General features: G+C 38.8%; 2 protein-coding genes across 8 annotated transcripts in view; one reads left to right on the forward strand and one right to left on the reverse strand.

Annotated features, from left to right (window-relative positions):
* The window catches only part of ANAPC10 (anaphase promoting complex subunit 10), a 225,128-nt gene extending 213,156 nt beyond the window's left edge, over nt 1–11,972 (reverse strand). For 3 of the 5 annotated variants that reach the window (XR_012378036.1, XM_073892306.1, XM_073892305.1), the window contains exons 1-2: nt 11,842–11,972; nt 8,812–8,938 (exon numbers count right to left, since the gene is read on the reverse strand). Coding sequence is in view for 4 of the 5 variants with exons in the window: in XM_073892306.1 (XP_073748407.1) it covers nt 8,812–8,926 (115 nt within the window). In the remaining variant the exon portion in view is untranslated. The remainder of the gene's footprint in view (nt 1–8,811; nt 8,939–11,841) is intronic. The other 2 variants (XM_025874251.2, XM_025874252.2) reach the window with 2 other exon arrangements.
* Nucleotides 11,973–12,040: 68 nt separating this feature from the next.
* ABCE1 (ATP binding cassette subfamily E member 1) overlaps nt 12,041–17,291 on the forward strand; it is a 29,958-nt gene continuing 24,707 nt past the window's right edge. For 2 of the 3 annotated variants that reach the window (XM_025874257.2, XM_073892303.1), the window contains exon 1: nt 12,041–12,176. The gene's annotated coding sequence lies outside the window, so the exon portion shown is untranslated. The remainder of the gene's footprint in view (nt 12,177–17,291) is intronic. The other variant, XM_073892304.1, reaches the window with a different exon arrangement.

Genomic DNA, 17,291 nt, shown 5'->3' on the forward strand with positions numbered 1-17,291 from the left:
ATTTTCATACTTAACACATTTTGTAGTGATCCCACCACTCTAATGGCAGGGGGAACTACTGTTTGATTCTGTACCTCCAAGATGTCAGAGCTGTGGGGCATCTTCAGGGAGCCAGTGATGTGCTGCCCTCTGCAAAATCCACAGCATAAAAGGATATGAACTGAGACCGATTTACCCCCTATTACTAATACCGTAAGGTACCAGTTGAATTATGCTACTAAATCAAGCAATGGGAGGTGTTCAAATTGAGCAAATTCATAGAACTATTTTATAGTATAAAGAATATTAGAAACTTCTGAAGCAGTCCAGGATGTAGGAAGGTGGAAAAAGGCATCACTCCCATTCAAACTAGAAGAGGCTACATAAACCACAAACTCATAATTTTTCTTGAAAACACAAGAGCTTGAAAAAATACAGCAACCAAAAAGCCTAAAATCCAAGAAGGGGCAACTCTGAACCTCAGGAGAAAAAAACGATATATAGCCTGTCCCAATTGTAGTAGAGCGTGGGAGGAGGAACAGCGGCCAAATAAACACATAAAATATTAGGTAGAACTTGCTAAACAAACTGTTAAAGGCCAAGTGTGGGCTAGCATAAAAGTACAGCAACCCTGGTAGTCCCAAATATAAGGGGAACTCACACTGACTCTCAGACTCTTTTCCAAGGACCTTCACTGTATATGGAACAGAAAGATTTGGAGGAGAGCAGGAGACTAGAAAGCGTACTTCAATGGTAGATACATGAAGAAAGGAACTGACCACAACTGCAGGAAAAGCAAAAAGACCCACCCTCCTTCCCAAACCCTTCTCTCCAACAGAACAAAGGACTTAAGCTGCTAGAGGATGAACATCAAACCTACTGACTCCAGGACAGACCCTTCTTTGCTGGGAGAAGATTAAAAGAAAAAACCCTCTACACCTGGGGTAGATGCAGGAAACAGTCCTTCCTCTGGGGCGGGGTGGGGAGAGATAGAGCAGAAAATTCTCCCACAAAAGACCAGCCACAGATCCAAGGCAGAGTTTGGCTATCATAGGTAGGAGGGACCAAAATGCTGAGAAAGTCCTACCCTGGAGGCCAGGCACACAAGGATTAAGATCATAGCTGGACCAGGAAAACAGAGAAGCCCTGCCTCTCATCCCTTGCACTGAGTGACAAGGCACAGCATTCTACTGCTGAAGGCAAGGCACAAGCATGAAGAGACACACTCAGAAGCACAGGCGTACAGAGATAGCTGAAAACTGAAAATAGAGGAACATTAAAAAAAACTCCTCTGGTTGGAGAACACAGGCAGTAACCTCTTTGACATCAACCATAGCAACTTCCTTCTAGATATGTCTCCTGAGGCAAGGGAAACAAAAGCAAAAATAAACTATTGGGACTTCATCAAAATAAAAAGCTTCTGCACAGCGAAGGAAACAATCAATGCAACTAAACACAACACAACAATCAACACAATGAAAATCAACACATCTACAGAATGGGAGAAGATATTTGCAAATGACATCAGATAAATGGTTAGTATCCAAAATATGTAAAGAACTTGTAAATTCAACATCCAAAAATGAATAATCCAATTAAAAATGGGCAGAAAACATGAATAGACACTTTTCCAAAGAAGACGTATAGCCAACAGACACATGAAAGACGCTCAATGTCACCGATCATCAGGGAAATACAAATCAAAACTACAATGAAATATCACCTCAAACCTGTCAGAATGGCTAAAATCAACAACACAAGAAATAAGAGGTACTGGAAAGGATGTGGAAAAAGGGGAACCCTTCTGCACTGCTGGTGGGAATGCAAACTGATGCAGCCACTAGGTAAAACAGTATGGAAGTTCCTCAAAAAAATTAAAAATAGAACTACCCTTTGATCTAGCAATTGCACTACTAGGTATTTATCCAAAGAAAAAAATACTAATTCAAAGAGATATATGCACTCCAATGTTTATAGTAGCATTACCCACAATAGCCAAATTATGGAAACAGCCCAAGTGTCCATCAACTGATGAATGGATAAAGAAGAGGTGGTGTCGGAGTGCCTGGGTGCCTCAGTCGGTTAAGCATCTGCCTTCAGCTCAGGTCATGATCCCAAACTCCAGGGATCGAGCCTCACATCAGACTCCAGCCTCACATCAGGCTCCCTGCTCAGTGGGGAGTCTGCTTCTCCCTCTCCCTCTACTCCTCCCCCTGCTTGTGTGCATGTGTGTTCACTCTCTCTCAAACAAATAAAATCTTAAAATAAAAAAGAAGATGTGGTGTCTGTGTGTATACACACACACACACATCCACACACAAAATGGAATATTACTCAGCCATAAAAAAATGAAATCTTGACATTTGCAACTACCATGGATAGAGCTAGAGAGTATTATGCTAAATGACATTAAGTCAGTCAGAGAAAGGCAAATACCATATGAATTCACACATACGTGGAATTTAAGAAACACAAACAAGCAAAGGGGAAAAAAAGAGCAAGTGGCAAGCCAAGAAACACTCTTAACTACAGAGAACAAACTGATGGTTACCAGGGGGAGGGGTGAAATAGGTGATGGGAATGAAGGAGTGCACTTGTTGTGATGAGCACCAGGTGATGTATGGAAGTGTTGAATCACTATACTGTACACCTGAAACTAGTATTACACTATATGTTAACTAACTGGAATTAAAACAAAAACAAAAACAAAACAAAAAAACACCTCCTCTGGCACAACAGCCCCCATCATAAGCACTGGACATATTCAGACGAATTTGAACCCTGTGAGATACTGAAGGTAAACAAACCAAAAAAACAAAACAAACAAAAAAACCAGGTCAACTCCTAATAAAGGACCAATAGTAGAAAAGAGGTACGCATTTCAAAGTGTAACATCCATTCCTCCCAGTATCTACTAACAAGATATTTGGCTTTCGGGACGCCTGGGTGACTCAGTCGGTTGAGTGTCTGCCTTCGGCTCAGGTCATGATCCCAGGGTCCTGGGATCGAGTCCCACATCGGGCTCCCTGCTCAGCGGGAAGCCTGCTTCTCCCTCTGCCTGCCACTCCCCCTGCTTGTGCTTTCTGTCTCTCTCTCTCTCTCTCCCTGACAAATAAATAAATAAAATCTTTAAAAAAAAAGATATTTGGCTTTCAATAAAAGATTATAACCCTTAAACATACAAGAAAAGCAAACATTACCAAAAGACAAGGCAATCAATAGAAATACACTGAGATATGACCCAAATGTTGGAACTACTGGACAGGGACTTTAAATAAGTATGACTAGGGCGACTGGGTGGCTCAGTCGGTCAAGCGTCCGACTCTTGATTGTGGCTCAGGTCATGATCTCAGGGTCATGAGATCAAGACCCATGTCAGGCTCTGCACTCAGCACCAAATCTTTTTGAGATTCTTTCTCTCCCTCTGCACCTCCCCCTACTTGAGCGCACATGCTCACTTGCTCACTCTCTCTCTCTGAAATAAATAAGTAAAATCTTTAAAAAAAAATGAAAAACAGGGGCACCTGGATGGCAGTCGTTAAGCGTCTGCCTTCGGCTCAGGTCATGATCCTGGAATCCTGGAATCAAGTCCCACGCCAGGGATCCTGCTTCTCCCTCTATCTGCCATTCTCCCTGCTTGTGCTCTCTCCCCTCTCCCTGACAAATAAATAAAAAACTTAAAAAAAAAAAAAAAGTTCTTCAGGTAGGAGGAATATGATACCAGATAGAAGAACTGGGTCTATTCAAAGAAATTAAGTTCCCAAAATCGAAAAAAATTAATGTAAACATAAAAAGCATTTTAATTTTTAATTGCTCCAAATGATAATTTACCATTTAAAACAAAAATAGCAACAATATATTCTGCAGCTTAAAATATCCAAAATAAAATGTATGACACAAATGGCATAAAGGACTGGGTGGAGAAACTGGAAGTATACTGCTGAAGGAGTCATACACCATATCTATGGTGGTGTACTACTACTTGAAGGTAAACTATGAAAATTAAAGATACATATTGTAATCCTTAGGGCAACCACTCAAAAATTTCAAAAAGGATATATAACCAACAAGTCAACAGTGAAGATAAAACAGAATCATAAAACATACTGAGTATATTCAAAAACAGAGAAGGAGGGAAAAAAAATCAACAAGAAAAAAAGAAAACAAATTCCAAGACAGTATTATTAAATCTAATGGTATCAATACATAAAGTGTAAATGATCTAAACACTCCCAATGAAAAGACAAAGAATATCAGATTAAATTAAAAACCAAGACCCAATGCTGTCTATAAGAAATCCACTTCAAATATAAAGATATATATATAGTTTAAAAGGAAAAGGAACAACTTCCAGCTTCCAGTCTGACATGTAAAGAACTTGGAAAGTATCACCCTCATCCTCACAACAACAACAAAAAAGCTAACTAAATGAAAACCAGTAATACTTCTTAGGTCCAACAGAGAATTGAGGTCACAGGGCAAACCACCACCCAGGAAACTGAAGAAACAGGTGAATACAGAGAATCACAGCTTACCAGAAGCAGCAACTGGTAGGAAAACTTAAAGAGTAATTGCTAACTGACTAATTGCTGGCCACTGAGTATGGACGAGGTTGAGATAAAAACTCCTAGAAGCCCTACCTTAAGAAGAGCTTTACCTCTTCATGAATTTTACCTAGGAGCCCCATCAGGTTCCCTTCAGGGTAAAGATCAAAGAAAATTCTCCAGTGCTTCCTGCAGAGGGAGGGGGGAAAGTAATCATTGTGAAATACATCCAGAGCATTCTGCTCTCTTTAACAAAGACCTGACTTTTAGGAAAACCACTTTAGAGTCTAACCAACATGGCTTTTACTAGAGCCTAACTGACATGGGGGAAGGAAAATACCCAACTCTAGACTCCTCCAGCCTTTCTGTCTCTCACATAAGTTAGGGGGTGGGGGAGTGAGAAGCACCTGTAAAGGTCATAGCCATAGACACAGGCCCACTAAAAGACTAAGATCTAGTCACAGGATTATAGAACACTTCTGTTCCCCCTACAACTTACCATGGTATCAATAGGGCTCCTATATAATACCAGGAGATTACAATCCAAAGAACTATAAACTTATACTCCATTTAATTAGTCTCTAAGGAAATCCAAAAATAACAAGGCAAACAAAAACAAGATACCTGGGGCACCTGGGTGGCTCAGTCGTTAAGCGTCTGCCTTTGGCTCAGGTCATGATCCCAGAGTCCTGGGATGGAGCCCCGTATCGGGCTTCCTGCTTGACAGGAAGCCTGCTTCTCCCTCTCCCAACTCCCCCTGCTTATGTTCCTGCTCTCACTATCTCTCTCTGTTAAATAAATAAATAAAATCTTTAAAAAAAAAAAAAACCAAGGATACCTAAACAATTTTAAATTCTGAATCTTAGCCTTTATCCCAGGCAGAAAATCAGTAAATCAGTTGAACAGAATAGCACCATCAGCTTGATCAAATTGACATTTATAGATTAGTTTATCCGGTGACAAAAGAATATAAAAGCTTCTCAAGAATACACTATTCCTGTCATGCTTATGTATAATGTTCACAAAAATGGGCCACATTCTGGCCTATAAATCATACATAAACAATTTAAAAGAAATCACAAAATATGCTTTCAGAACACAATAGAATTAAACAAGAAATCACTAACAGAAAGATAACTGGAAAATCCAAAATATTTGGAGATTAAACAACTTACGAATCAAGGAAGAAGTATCAAAAGAAACTGTAAAATATTTGAAACTGAATGAAAAAATTAAAATTACCAGAAATTGTAGAATACAGTGACAGCAGTGCTTACAGAGAAATTTATAGCATGGAGTATGTATGTTAAAAAAGAAGAGAGATTTAGAATCAGTAATCTAAGCTTTCACCTTAAAAAACAAGAAAAAGGAGAGCAAAGTAAACCCAAAATAAGCAGAAGAAATAATAAAAATCAGAACAGAAATCAATGAAACTGAAAACAGGTAAGTTAAAAGAGAAGAAGTCACTGAAACCACAAGCTATTTTTTTTGAAAAGGTCAGGATCAAAATCAATAAACCTCTAGCCTGGCTAACCAAGAAAAAAAAGAGAGAAGACACAAATTACTGATATCAGAAACAAAAGAGGGGCCATCCCTACTAATTCCATGGATAATAGAAAGGAACATAAAAGAGTATTATGGACAATTCTATTCCCACAAATTTAGTATCTTCAATAAAATGGACCCAATTCCCTGAAAGACACAATCCAACAAAATTCACACAAGGAGAAATAATCTGAATAGTCCTACATCTATTACAGAAATTGAATAAAAAATTAATAACCTTCCAAAAGAAATCATCAGGGCTAGGTGTTTCACTAGTGACTTCTATCAAACATGTAAGGAAGAAATGATACAAATTCTCTACAATCTCTTCCAAAAAACAGAACAGAGCAAATATTTTCTAACTCATTCCATTAGGGCAGCATTATCTAATACCAAAACCAGAAAAGACATTACAAAGAAAGGGAAAGAACAGTATCTCTCACGAACACAAATACAAAAATCCTCAAGAAAATACTAGCAAATAGAAACCATATATAAAAAGAATTATATACCACAACTAAGTAGGATTTATTCCAGGCATGCAAAGCTGGTTCAACATTCCAAAATTAATTAATGTAATCCTCCATATCAACAGGCTAAAGAAGAAAAAAATATATATCAATAGAGAAAGCATTTGACAAAATCCAACATCCATTCACATGAAATTTATCAGCAAACTAAGAATAGAAAGGAAACTCCTCAACTTTATCTATCCATGAAAAAGCCGACGGCTAACACCATACTTCATGGTGAGAACCTAAGAGCTTTCCCCTTGAGGTCAGGAATAAGAAGGATGTCCCTTCTCACCATTCCCCTGCAATATCATATTGGAAGTCTTACCTAACACAGTAAGACAGAAAAAGGAAATAAAAGGTATAGATTGGGAATGAAGAAATAAAAACAAATTCTACTCCTACAAATTCTACAGAATTTTACTCCTAAGTATTTACCCCAAAAAAGAAAACATACGCCCACACAAAAATGTGTACATGAATGCTTACAGCAGCTCTATCCATAATCACCTAGTATGGGAAACAATCTTGGTTAACTATTGCTGCATTACAATTACCCCAAAACAGCAGTTTAAAACACCAAACATGCATTATTTCACAATTTCTATGAGATAGAAAGTTGGGAGAAGCTTGATTGAGCACTTTGGCTCAGGGATGTTCAGGAGTTTGCAGTCAAGTTAGCTGAAGGAATTATCTGAAATCTTGACTGGGGCTGGAGGATCCATTCTAAGATGGCTTGCTCATATGCTGTTGACAAGAGCCTCAGTTCCTCATGGGCTACTGTCAGGAGGCCAGAGTGCCTTGCCACACACACCTTTCCACGGGGCCCGTTGTTTCCTCACAAAATGGCAGCTGGCTTCCCCGAGTGAGTGATCCAAACGAGAACAAGGCACAGTAACAATGTCTTTTATCAATCTAATCTCAGAAATCACACACTATCACTTCTGCCATATTCTACTAGTTCCAGACACCAATCCTGACAGTGCAGGAGAGGTCAACACAAGGGCACAAATACCAGGAGATAAGGATCACTGGGACCATTTTGGAAGCTGGTTACCACAAACCTAAATATCCGTTAACTGGTGAGTAGATAAACTATAGTACATCCATACAGTGGAATAGTAATCAGCAATAAAAAGGAACAAACTACAGATATACGTAACAGCATAGAAAAAAATCACAAATACTAAGTGAAAGAGCCAGAGCCAAAAAGCTACATACAGTATGATGTGTTACACTCTGGGAAAGGCATAACCTAAGGGATACAAAACAGATCAAAGGTTGTCAGGAGCTGGGAAGGGGGCAGAAAACTGACTACAAAAGGGCATGAAGGAATTTCTTTGGATAATGGAAATATTCTATATTTGATTGTGATGGTGGTTATACGATCATATGTGTTTGTTAAAATTCATACAACTATACACCTAAAAAGGACAAGTTTTATTGTAAATACACTATACCTCAAAAATTACTTATAAAAAGAGAGCTAAAGGAATCTTGAGGGGAAAAAAAGAGGTTTGCTTAGGAATATTGCTATAGGAGTCTTAATGTGTAAATAACAAGTTTCCAAAGGAAAAGTGACAATTAAACCAATAACATTATAATTAAAGTTCCTTAAGCTAAAAAACTTTCTCTGAGCTTAAGTCTACAGATTGAAAGTGTCCATCAAATTATAAGTTAGACAGATGAGAAAAGATACACATGTATCTTGGCATATCCTGGCAAAAGTCTTAAACTTTAAGATTAGAAAAAGTTTAAATGCTTTCCAGAAAGAAAGAACAAGTTACTTAGAAAAAAAGAGAGATAAGCTTAAGCTTTCTTATTTGTAACAAAAAGGAAATGCTGAAATAGTTCCCACAAATTTTTGAGAAAAGGACTGCCACCCAAAAATTCTATCCCAACCAAGAGTAAAATAAAATTATTTAGGAATACCAAATTACTCAAAAAATGTATCACCCACTTACCCCATCTAGGAAACAGCCAACAAAAAATGCTCACCAAATAACTAAATCATTGCAGAGATAGAGGAGGATAAAAGAGACCTTATGAAATACGAAGTGGATATTAGTAAAGCAATTGGGAACAGATATATAACAAATGAAAACTCAATTAAATTTATTTTAGAATTAAAATCAAGCATCTAAACAAAAAAGAATATTAAAATCAGTCTAGCATGCAAGGAAACTCTAAGTAGTTATTACAAACAACTTTTTTGTTTTATTTTGATTTACCTGGTTTGCAAGATGAGAGTGACCAAACAGCTTGTGACCCGATTTCCCGTACTGTTCCAGTTCTTTCCAATTGCTTAGGGTCAGCACCAGGAGGTGTCTTGTTTGGTGTGGTCATTTTTTAAATATTCTATGTAGAAAACAAGAATATCCACATTATACCAGGATCTGAGCATCTTCTACAAAGGGTAAAAATTAAAATTTAATAGCAAAATATATCACTTATATACCCTTGATATTAACCATCTATTTCTCAAATGCAGGTAACATAACTCAATTACTATAATTAAAAAATCTTGGGAATTCAGTTTTTGTTTCTAAAATATATTATGACTTACAAGATGTGCAAAGCAGTAGAGTAGCCAAAGGGCATGGGATCAGAGTTTTAACTTCAGCCTCTCCTTTAGCCTAGACTTTGGGCAGGTCTGGGTTTTATTTCCTTACCTGTAATAGGGGTCAACTTGATCTATAATTCTATAATGCTGTATAATTCTATCCCTGAGTAAAAAAAAAATTTTTTAAAGCTTTTATTTTTAAGGGGCACCTGGGTGGCTCAGGCAGTTAAGTGGCTGCCTTTGACTTAGGTCATGATCCCAGGGTCTTGGGGTTGAGCCCCATGTGCAGCTCACTGCTCAGTGGGGAGCCTGCTTCTCCCTCTCCCTTGCCCCTCCCCCTGCTTGTGCACTCTCTCTCTCTCTCTCTCTGTCAAGTAAATAAATAAAATCTTAAAAAAAAAAATAAAGATTTTTAAGTAATCTTTACACCTGACATGGGGCTCAAACTCACAACCCTGAGATCAAGAGTTGCACACACCATCAAATGAGCCAGTCAGACTCCCCTCTGAGTAAAAATTCTTAATTCAAATGATTTTTTTCTTTAGAAAAGTTAAATTGAAATATTCTTATTCCAGGAATATGTAAATATGTTTCCATTTTACTTATTTTGAATGTAAATTTACTTCAATAATTAATTTTTTATTAAAGTATAATTAACATACAGTGTTATATTAGTTTCAGGTGTACAATATGATTCAACAATTCTATACATTTCTTCAGTCCTCATCACAATAAGTCTACTCTTTTTTTTTAATTTTTATTTTTAAGTAATCTCTACACCCAATGTGGGGTTCAAACTCACAATCCCTAGATCAAGAGTCCCACCCTCCACCAACTGAGTCAGCCAGGTGCCCCACAATAAGTCTACTCGCAATCCCCTTTATCTGTTTCACCCATTCTCCCACCCACCTACCCTCTAGCAACCAGCAGTTTCTTCTCCGTATTTAAGAGTCTATTTTTTTGTTTTGTTTCTTAAATTTCACATATTAGTGAAATCATATGGTATTTGTCTTTCCCTATCAGATTTATTTCATTTTGTCTTCTACCCTCTAGGTCCACCCATGTTGTTGCTAACGGCAAGACCTCATTCTTTTTTATGGCTGATATTTCATCGTGTGTGTGTGTGTGTCTGTGTGTGTACATCTTCCTTATCTATTTATCTACTGATGAACATTTGTGTTGCTTCCACATCTTGGCTAAGGTAAATAATACTGCAGTAAATGCAAGGGTGCATATATCTCTTTGAATTAGTGTTTTTGTTTTCTTTGGGTAAATTACCCAGTAGCGGAATTAGTGGATTATATGGTAATTCTATTTTTAATTTTTTGAAGAACCTCCATACTGTTTTCCACAGTGGTTGCACCAATTCATGTTCCCTCCAACAGTGCACAAGGGTTCCCTTTTCTCCAACAGCCTTGCTAACACTTACTTCTTGTCTTTTTGATTCTAGCCATTCTGACAGGCATAACGTGATTATCTCACAACAGAAACATGAAAAGATACTGAACATCACTAATCATCAGAGAAATGCAAACAAAACCACAGTGAGATATAGGTCTCCATTTTAAATAACCCATTAATGGGCGCCTGGGTGGCTCAGTCGTTAAGCGTCTGCCTTCGGCTCAGGTCATGGTCCCAGGGTCCTGGGATCGAGTCCCGCATCGGGCTCCCTGCTCCGCGGGGAGCCTGCTTCTCCCTCTGCCTCTCTCTCTCCCTGTCTCTCATGAATAAATAAATTAAAAAAAAAATCTTTAAATAACCCATTAAGTGATACAGAGAAAAATCACTTCTCCCAAGGTGTCAAAAGTTCCATTTACATGACATAGAAGATAATGTCAGAAAAACGGTTTCAAAGCATAGAAGTGAAAAAAACGACCCATTCTAAACCCCAAAATTTACTTCTTGTTAATCTTGGTAAATCTATGCAGGCATGAAAATAAAATCTCCAGTAGTAAACAATATGTAAAACAGCTTAGGTAGTGCAAAGTTACAGACACTGAACATGGTTATATATGCTATTATAAACCTGGCCCAGCAGTTCAGTATACCATCTCCTTGACACCTTTTAGATCTCAGTTGTTTCCTAATCTCCACACAGCACTTGATACTCATTAAATAATAGTAGAGCCACTAGACTGTAAAATTCAGAAAGGCCTGAGACTTAAATGCTCAATTAGCAATTTACTGAATGAATAAATGAATAAGTGCCGTCGTAAGCTAAAGTATTTGCCTTCTGCAAGCTAAGGACTAGGATGAGACAAGTAAACCTGTGACTATCACTACAAGTTGAATATCCTGTCGTTGTCAAACATTCCAAAACGTCAAACTGTACCAAAAAAAAAAAAAGGAAGGAAGAAAAGAAAGTAGCTCATCTCTGTACTGGAGCAGAACTCAACTGCCCGACTTGGTACTGGACGCCACCCAGTGGATAAAACACGGAGCTCGGAAAAGCCTGGGTTCCTGGCCACCCACTTAAGAATAAGTTGAGGCCAACGAAAGATCGCCATCAGCAGCTGTATTTGGACCAGACTCTGTTGGTCCTGCTTGATACCGCTGCTAGAAATGCTAGAATGGGCCAATGGCTCTCCAGCGGCCTTGAGATCGGGAGCGGAAAAAGGGACTGAGAATGGGGATGAGAACGCGTCTGCTTACGCTAGAACCATTCTCCACATCGGGGGAAAAAAGCCCACGCACTTACAGCTTACAGACCCGGCTTGCCGCAACCCAGCTTTTTAGGATACCCTGCGGCTCCGTGCCACTCCCACTCAGGACAGCCCGGCTTTCCCAACGACGTTAAATTGGAGTCGCAACACAATGACGTCAGTTCTCGCCTGCTTGCGGGACCAACTCCAGGGCTCCGCCCGTCGCTCTCTGTCTCGCGCGCGCACTACGTCCGTAAGGCATGCGCGAGGCGGTGGCTGAGCGCCGCCATTTTGGCCGGTGGCCGTAGGAACACGCCGTGTGGATGAGAAGTGAAAGGAAGAACTGATTTGGCCTCTGAGCTCCCCTCCGCGAGGGGATCGTTTTCTCCAGGTACGTAACTAGCCAAGGAAAGTTTGGTCGTTGGCTGCGGCCTCACACGATTTAAAGACTGTAGGGACGTTCTCTGAGAGCCTTTGGTGAGGCCTCCGGTGTCGGCGGCGGAGAACGCAGCGGCGCGTGGCAGCCGGCTCGGAAGGGACAGCTGGAACCGCCAGAGCGGGGGCGCCGCCGAGGGCTCGGAGGCACGTCGCTCTTCCCTTCCAGCTGACCTGGACCTCGGCCACTGTTGCTCGCCACCCGCGCAGGGGCTACCAGAATGGACTTGGATGCCATCTCAGAGATCCGGACTCCACCGTCTCCACTCCCCCTTTACTACGCTCTTGCCCGAGAGCGGACAGAGAAGGCAACTTCAGAACTTAAAGCATCCTCTTTTTTCCCCCATCCTTACCCTGACACAGTGAAATGGACATATTGTCACACATGCGTATTTGATTATAGGAAGTCGTGGCCTTTTCTTCCACGGCTTCTCTGGTGATTATGGAATGAGTCATGGCATTTTGCCGCCATGAAGTCGAATCCTTCTTACCCGTTCCCCGTCTTTATAGAAATGATGGGCAGTTGTCGCTCTACTTTTCTCATAGAGCAACGTGTATTCGGTTATCCCAAGTAATCTCCCAGTTCAACGCCTCTAGCTTCGCGCTTTTATAGTACTTGGCACTTTCTTTTTGGTGACTTGTTTTCCCTGTCTTTGTATAAACTGCATGAGATTAGGAGTGCAGCGGTTCCTACCTTGTAGACACGGTGGCCAAAGCCAATACCCACATCCCATAAACTACATAAACCTACTTTATCTTTTTGTGTGTGTGGTAAAGTCCATAAGAGTGAGAAATAACTGTCAAAACAATGAGGAGGGGTGTGGGAGGGGTTATGCTGGTGTTTTTGTTGTTTTGTCTTCTCTTCCGCAGGGACTGCTAGCTAGGCATTTATGATAGTGGTGGTTGTGTTGCATTTCTCAGTACATTTGCCTCATATACTGAAAATAATTGTACTATATCAGCTACCTGACAATAATGCTTTGTCAGTGTTAACCAAGGGTTCTTCATCTGTATTCATCCCAAAAGGGTATTTTTTTGTGTTAAAAATCTTGTTATGCCCATTAAAAACATTTTCTTAGGAAGAACATTTAATACAATTTCTGAGAGGAAAAAGTATTAATTGGGTGTCCCTTCTAAATGTCTTCAGTTTAAGACTCTGAAATCAAGAGTTGTGCACCACTCCCAACTTACATGTTTTATAAGACTAATAACTTACCGTAACCATAGGTTAAAATATTTTATGTGATATCAGGCGTCATTTGTTCACAGCACTCTTTTAAATGCTTTCACATGATGTTATAATAATTTTGGTCTTAGACTGAAACTGCTTTCCATAATGCTTCTCACTTCTTTTTTTACTCCCAGCTGGAAGAATGACAGTGAGGGTCATTGTTTGAGTACCTGTTTTGAACAGTTTGTCTTCAGATCTGAAATATCTTCAAATTCCTCTTTGTCTCCAGGAGTCTGTTACTACCCCCCCCTCCTGCGGTTTTACTGTGCTTTATCTCATTGAAAAAGAAATAGGGATCCCTCCTCCCCAATTCTTGAAAATAATATACAAATTTAGTCATCATTGTTCACACAAGTAACAGTTCTACAAAGAATTTATATTCCTTATTCTTAAATGCATTATAATTTATCACTTTCTTATACAGATCAGCTTATTAATATCTCTGGTATATTTTTATTTTTCTGTAAGTCATCTCTTTCAGTCACTTGGTTTTTAAAATGGTTTGAAATATCAGATGAAACACTGTAGTAGTTTGGCAGAAATAAAGTTTAGCATCAGCAATTTTGTGATAAAAGATTTATTCTCTAGAAGGGACTTCATGACATTCATTCACCAGGTAATTTGTATGGTGTCCAGCTTTATTTTAATAACTAAAGACTTCACTTTTTCAGGGAGTTGTCACTTAGAGTGAAAGCTTTTTTTGTAGCAATTCAAAAGTCATTTAATTTCTTTCTCTTCTTGTCTTTATGAAAACTGGACCAGTTTTTAAAGGTTTTAAGGGGGTAGAGTGGATCTATTAGTTTCCATAATTCTGTTTATTACATAAATATGTAGTGTCCTCTTGGGTGATTTTTTTTTCCCCCCAGGATATACTTTAGTGGATAGCTGTTACTATGAAATAATGACAGTATTTCTGAAGTTACTATAACCTATAAGAAATTATTTACTATGTCTAAATTCATTTTTTCATTTATTCAACAGAAATATCTGAGCTTTTATGATGTGCTGGGCACTAGTTTAGCCACTGGGCTGAACAGACAAAAAATCCCTGCCCTCATGATGGAGTATCTTTTACTTGGAGTGGGAAAAATACTGTGTGTACAGAGAAAGAGTATATAAATACATGTATATACACACAATAAATATGTACATAAACCATATGTACACATCCATACGAAATACATGCTGTGCGGTATAGTAGAAAGAGCTAAAGAGAATAAGCAAATCAGGAAAGAAGAAAACAGAAAAGCAGTTGGGTGTATTTTTTGGTAGTATAGTTAGAAAAGGCTAACTAAGAAATAAACATTAAAGACTTGAAGTAGTGAGCCTTGTAATTCACTAGGGGGAATAGCATTACAGGCAGAGGGAATAGAAAATGTCAGGGCCCTGAAGCAAGAACATGTTTGACGTGTGCTAAGACTAGCAAGGAGCCAGTATGGCTGGAGCAAAATGAACAAGAGCTAGAGTAGTTTAAGATGACATCAGAAAGTAATAGAGGCTGATCAGTACCTCATTAATTATTTTAAGGACTTTGGCTTTTACTCAGAATGAGTAGGGAAGCCATTGCAGGACTTTAAGTAGAGGAGTGACATGATGATCCTGGCTTACACTTAAAAAGGATCATCCTGACTTCTGTAGTGAGAAGGAGCTGTCAAGAGTCAGAGTAGAAGGAGGTAAGAGTAAAGCAGAGAGACCTAATAGGGAGCTATTAGAGTAATGCCGATAAGAAATAATGGTGGCTTAGACCAGAGTGATGAGAAATGGTCAGATTTATGAAGGTAAATTGGACATAATTTGCTGTTGTGGCATGTAAAAGATAACTTCAAGGATTTTGTCTTGAGTAAATGGAAGATTGGAGTTGTCATTTAACAGAATGGGCAAGACTGCTAGAGAAGCAAATATTGGTGGGGACATCAGGAATTCCATTTGGGAGATGCATGTTAGACCTTGAGGAAGAGATGTTGGGTAGTCGGGTAGATAGATATACAAGTTTAGGGTTAGGAGAGGTATCCTGGCTAGAGAGAGAAATTTGGGAGTTAGCAGCATATAAATAGGATGTAAAGCCATGAGATCAGAGTAGAATACCTTAGAGAATGAATATAAATAAAAAATGTGACCGAGTATTAGAGCACCTCTCAACTTTCAGTAGCCTAGAAGATGAGGAAAAGTGACCAAGAAAATAGGGAAACTAGATTAGTGCTGTGTCCCAGAACCAAGTTAAGAAAGGGTTTCTATCTTTAGGAAAAAGTCATAATTTGTGTCAGATGCAATAGGTGTTCAGGTAAATTAAGAACTGTTAATTGTTTTACCCATGTATAGAGTAGTGGTGACCTGATAAATTGTTTTGATGGAATGATGGGCACTTAAGTCTGAAATGGAGTCCAGAAAAAATACATAGAAATTTGGAACACTGACCGTAGGCAACTCTTTCAAGTAGTCTTGCTATAAAAGGAAGGAGAAATAAAGCAATGGGAAAAGATAGGGTCAGGTAATAGAATGTTTTGAATGCTAATAGGAACGAGCCAATGGAAAGAATAACTGATGATATGAAAGACAGGAGAGAGAATTGTTAGAATATTCCCCTTAGCAGATGTCTTTTAATGTACAAGTAGACTTCACTGTGGAAATATATATAATGTGATTGCTGGCTGGCATAAAGGTTCACATGAGATGACACTAGTCAGCATGGCTTTGCTTTTTTGTCTACCCATTTTCAGCTTTATGTGTGCAGATGAAGAGTTGTATGTAACCAGGATTGTAGTTAAAGGTATAAATGATTGACAAGAAAATTTTAGCTAGTACAGAGAGACGTGAAGATACAAGAGCTGAGGGACGGTGGAAATGTGGTAGAATCAAGAGGTAATGACAATAGGTCTAGGGAATGGGGGAGTTCAAAGGGTTTTTGGATTGTTGGGTACAACAGGGGTAAACTGAAAAGATAGGAGTGGTAGTTGGAGAATGGAGTATTTGAAATGGAGGTTATAAAAGGATTGCAGTTATTGGTAATAACAAGGTCAAGGATTTCACCAAAGGAATGAGGGGTTGCGGGAGGGTGAAAGAAAGATCACTGAAGGAGAGAGGTTACTGAACTAAGAAGACAGGCTATTAATAGATCATCTATGAACATACTGAAATTAAGAATTATGACAGGAGCTGTAAAAGAGTGAAAATTAGCCAAGGGCAGAAGTCCTCAAATGGAAGGGAGTGATCTGATGGTCAGTGAATGACTAAAGCAGTTGGATGATCTAGAGGCAAGAGCTGACTTTTTAGTGAGGAGGGAGAGGGATAAGATAGTCCGGGAGCAACACTGAGGAACTTGCTCTCTTATCCCTCTCCACTAATCGTATTGCAGCATGTGAGAAAGACAGAGGTCTACAAAGGGAAGCAGTCAGTCAAAAAAAAAAAAAAATCAGAATTGATTATCACAGTCCTTGATAGAAAAGGCCAACAGATTGTCTTTGTCAGTGGGTAGTCTTTTGGCTTCAGGTTCTGCCATTACATACTGGAATAACCTGGAATTTTAAGATAGTTTTTGGAATTATTTACTTTAATCACTATTCTGAGAAAATTGATGTCTGTCACTAAGTCCAATATTATAGAAGATTTTTAAGTTCACTTTGACCTTAGTTGCATAATTGATGGCACTGTTAATTATTATGACTTATAAAAGCTTTAAAAGTGAGCACATCTATACTTAGGGTTCCTCAGTCGTCTTTTCATATTAATGCTATTAGCATAAAATTCATCTTGGCCATATTACAAATTCCCAGAGAAATGCAGTTTTAATTTTTTCCCCTTAACATCATGGTCACAACCTTAATAATAAGTACCATTAGTAGC

This window comes from Callorhinus ursinus, unplaced genomic scaffold (genome assembly GCF_003265705.2).
Source record: "Callorhinus ursinus isolate GAN/ISIS: 27379988/994484 unplaced genomic scaffold, GSC_fseal_2.0 scaffold4, whole genome shotgun sequence".
Taxonomy (NCBI): domain Eukaryota; kingdom Metazoa; phylum Chordata; class Mammalia; order Carnivora; family Otariidae; genus Callorhinus; species Callorhinus ursinus.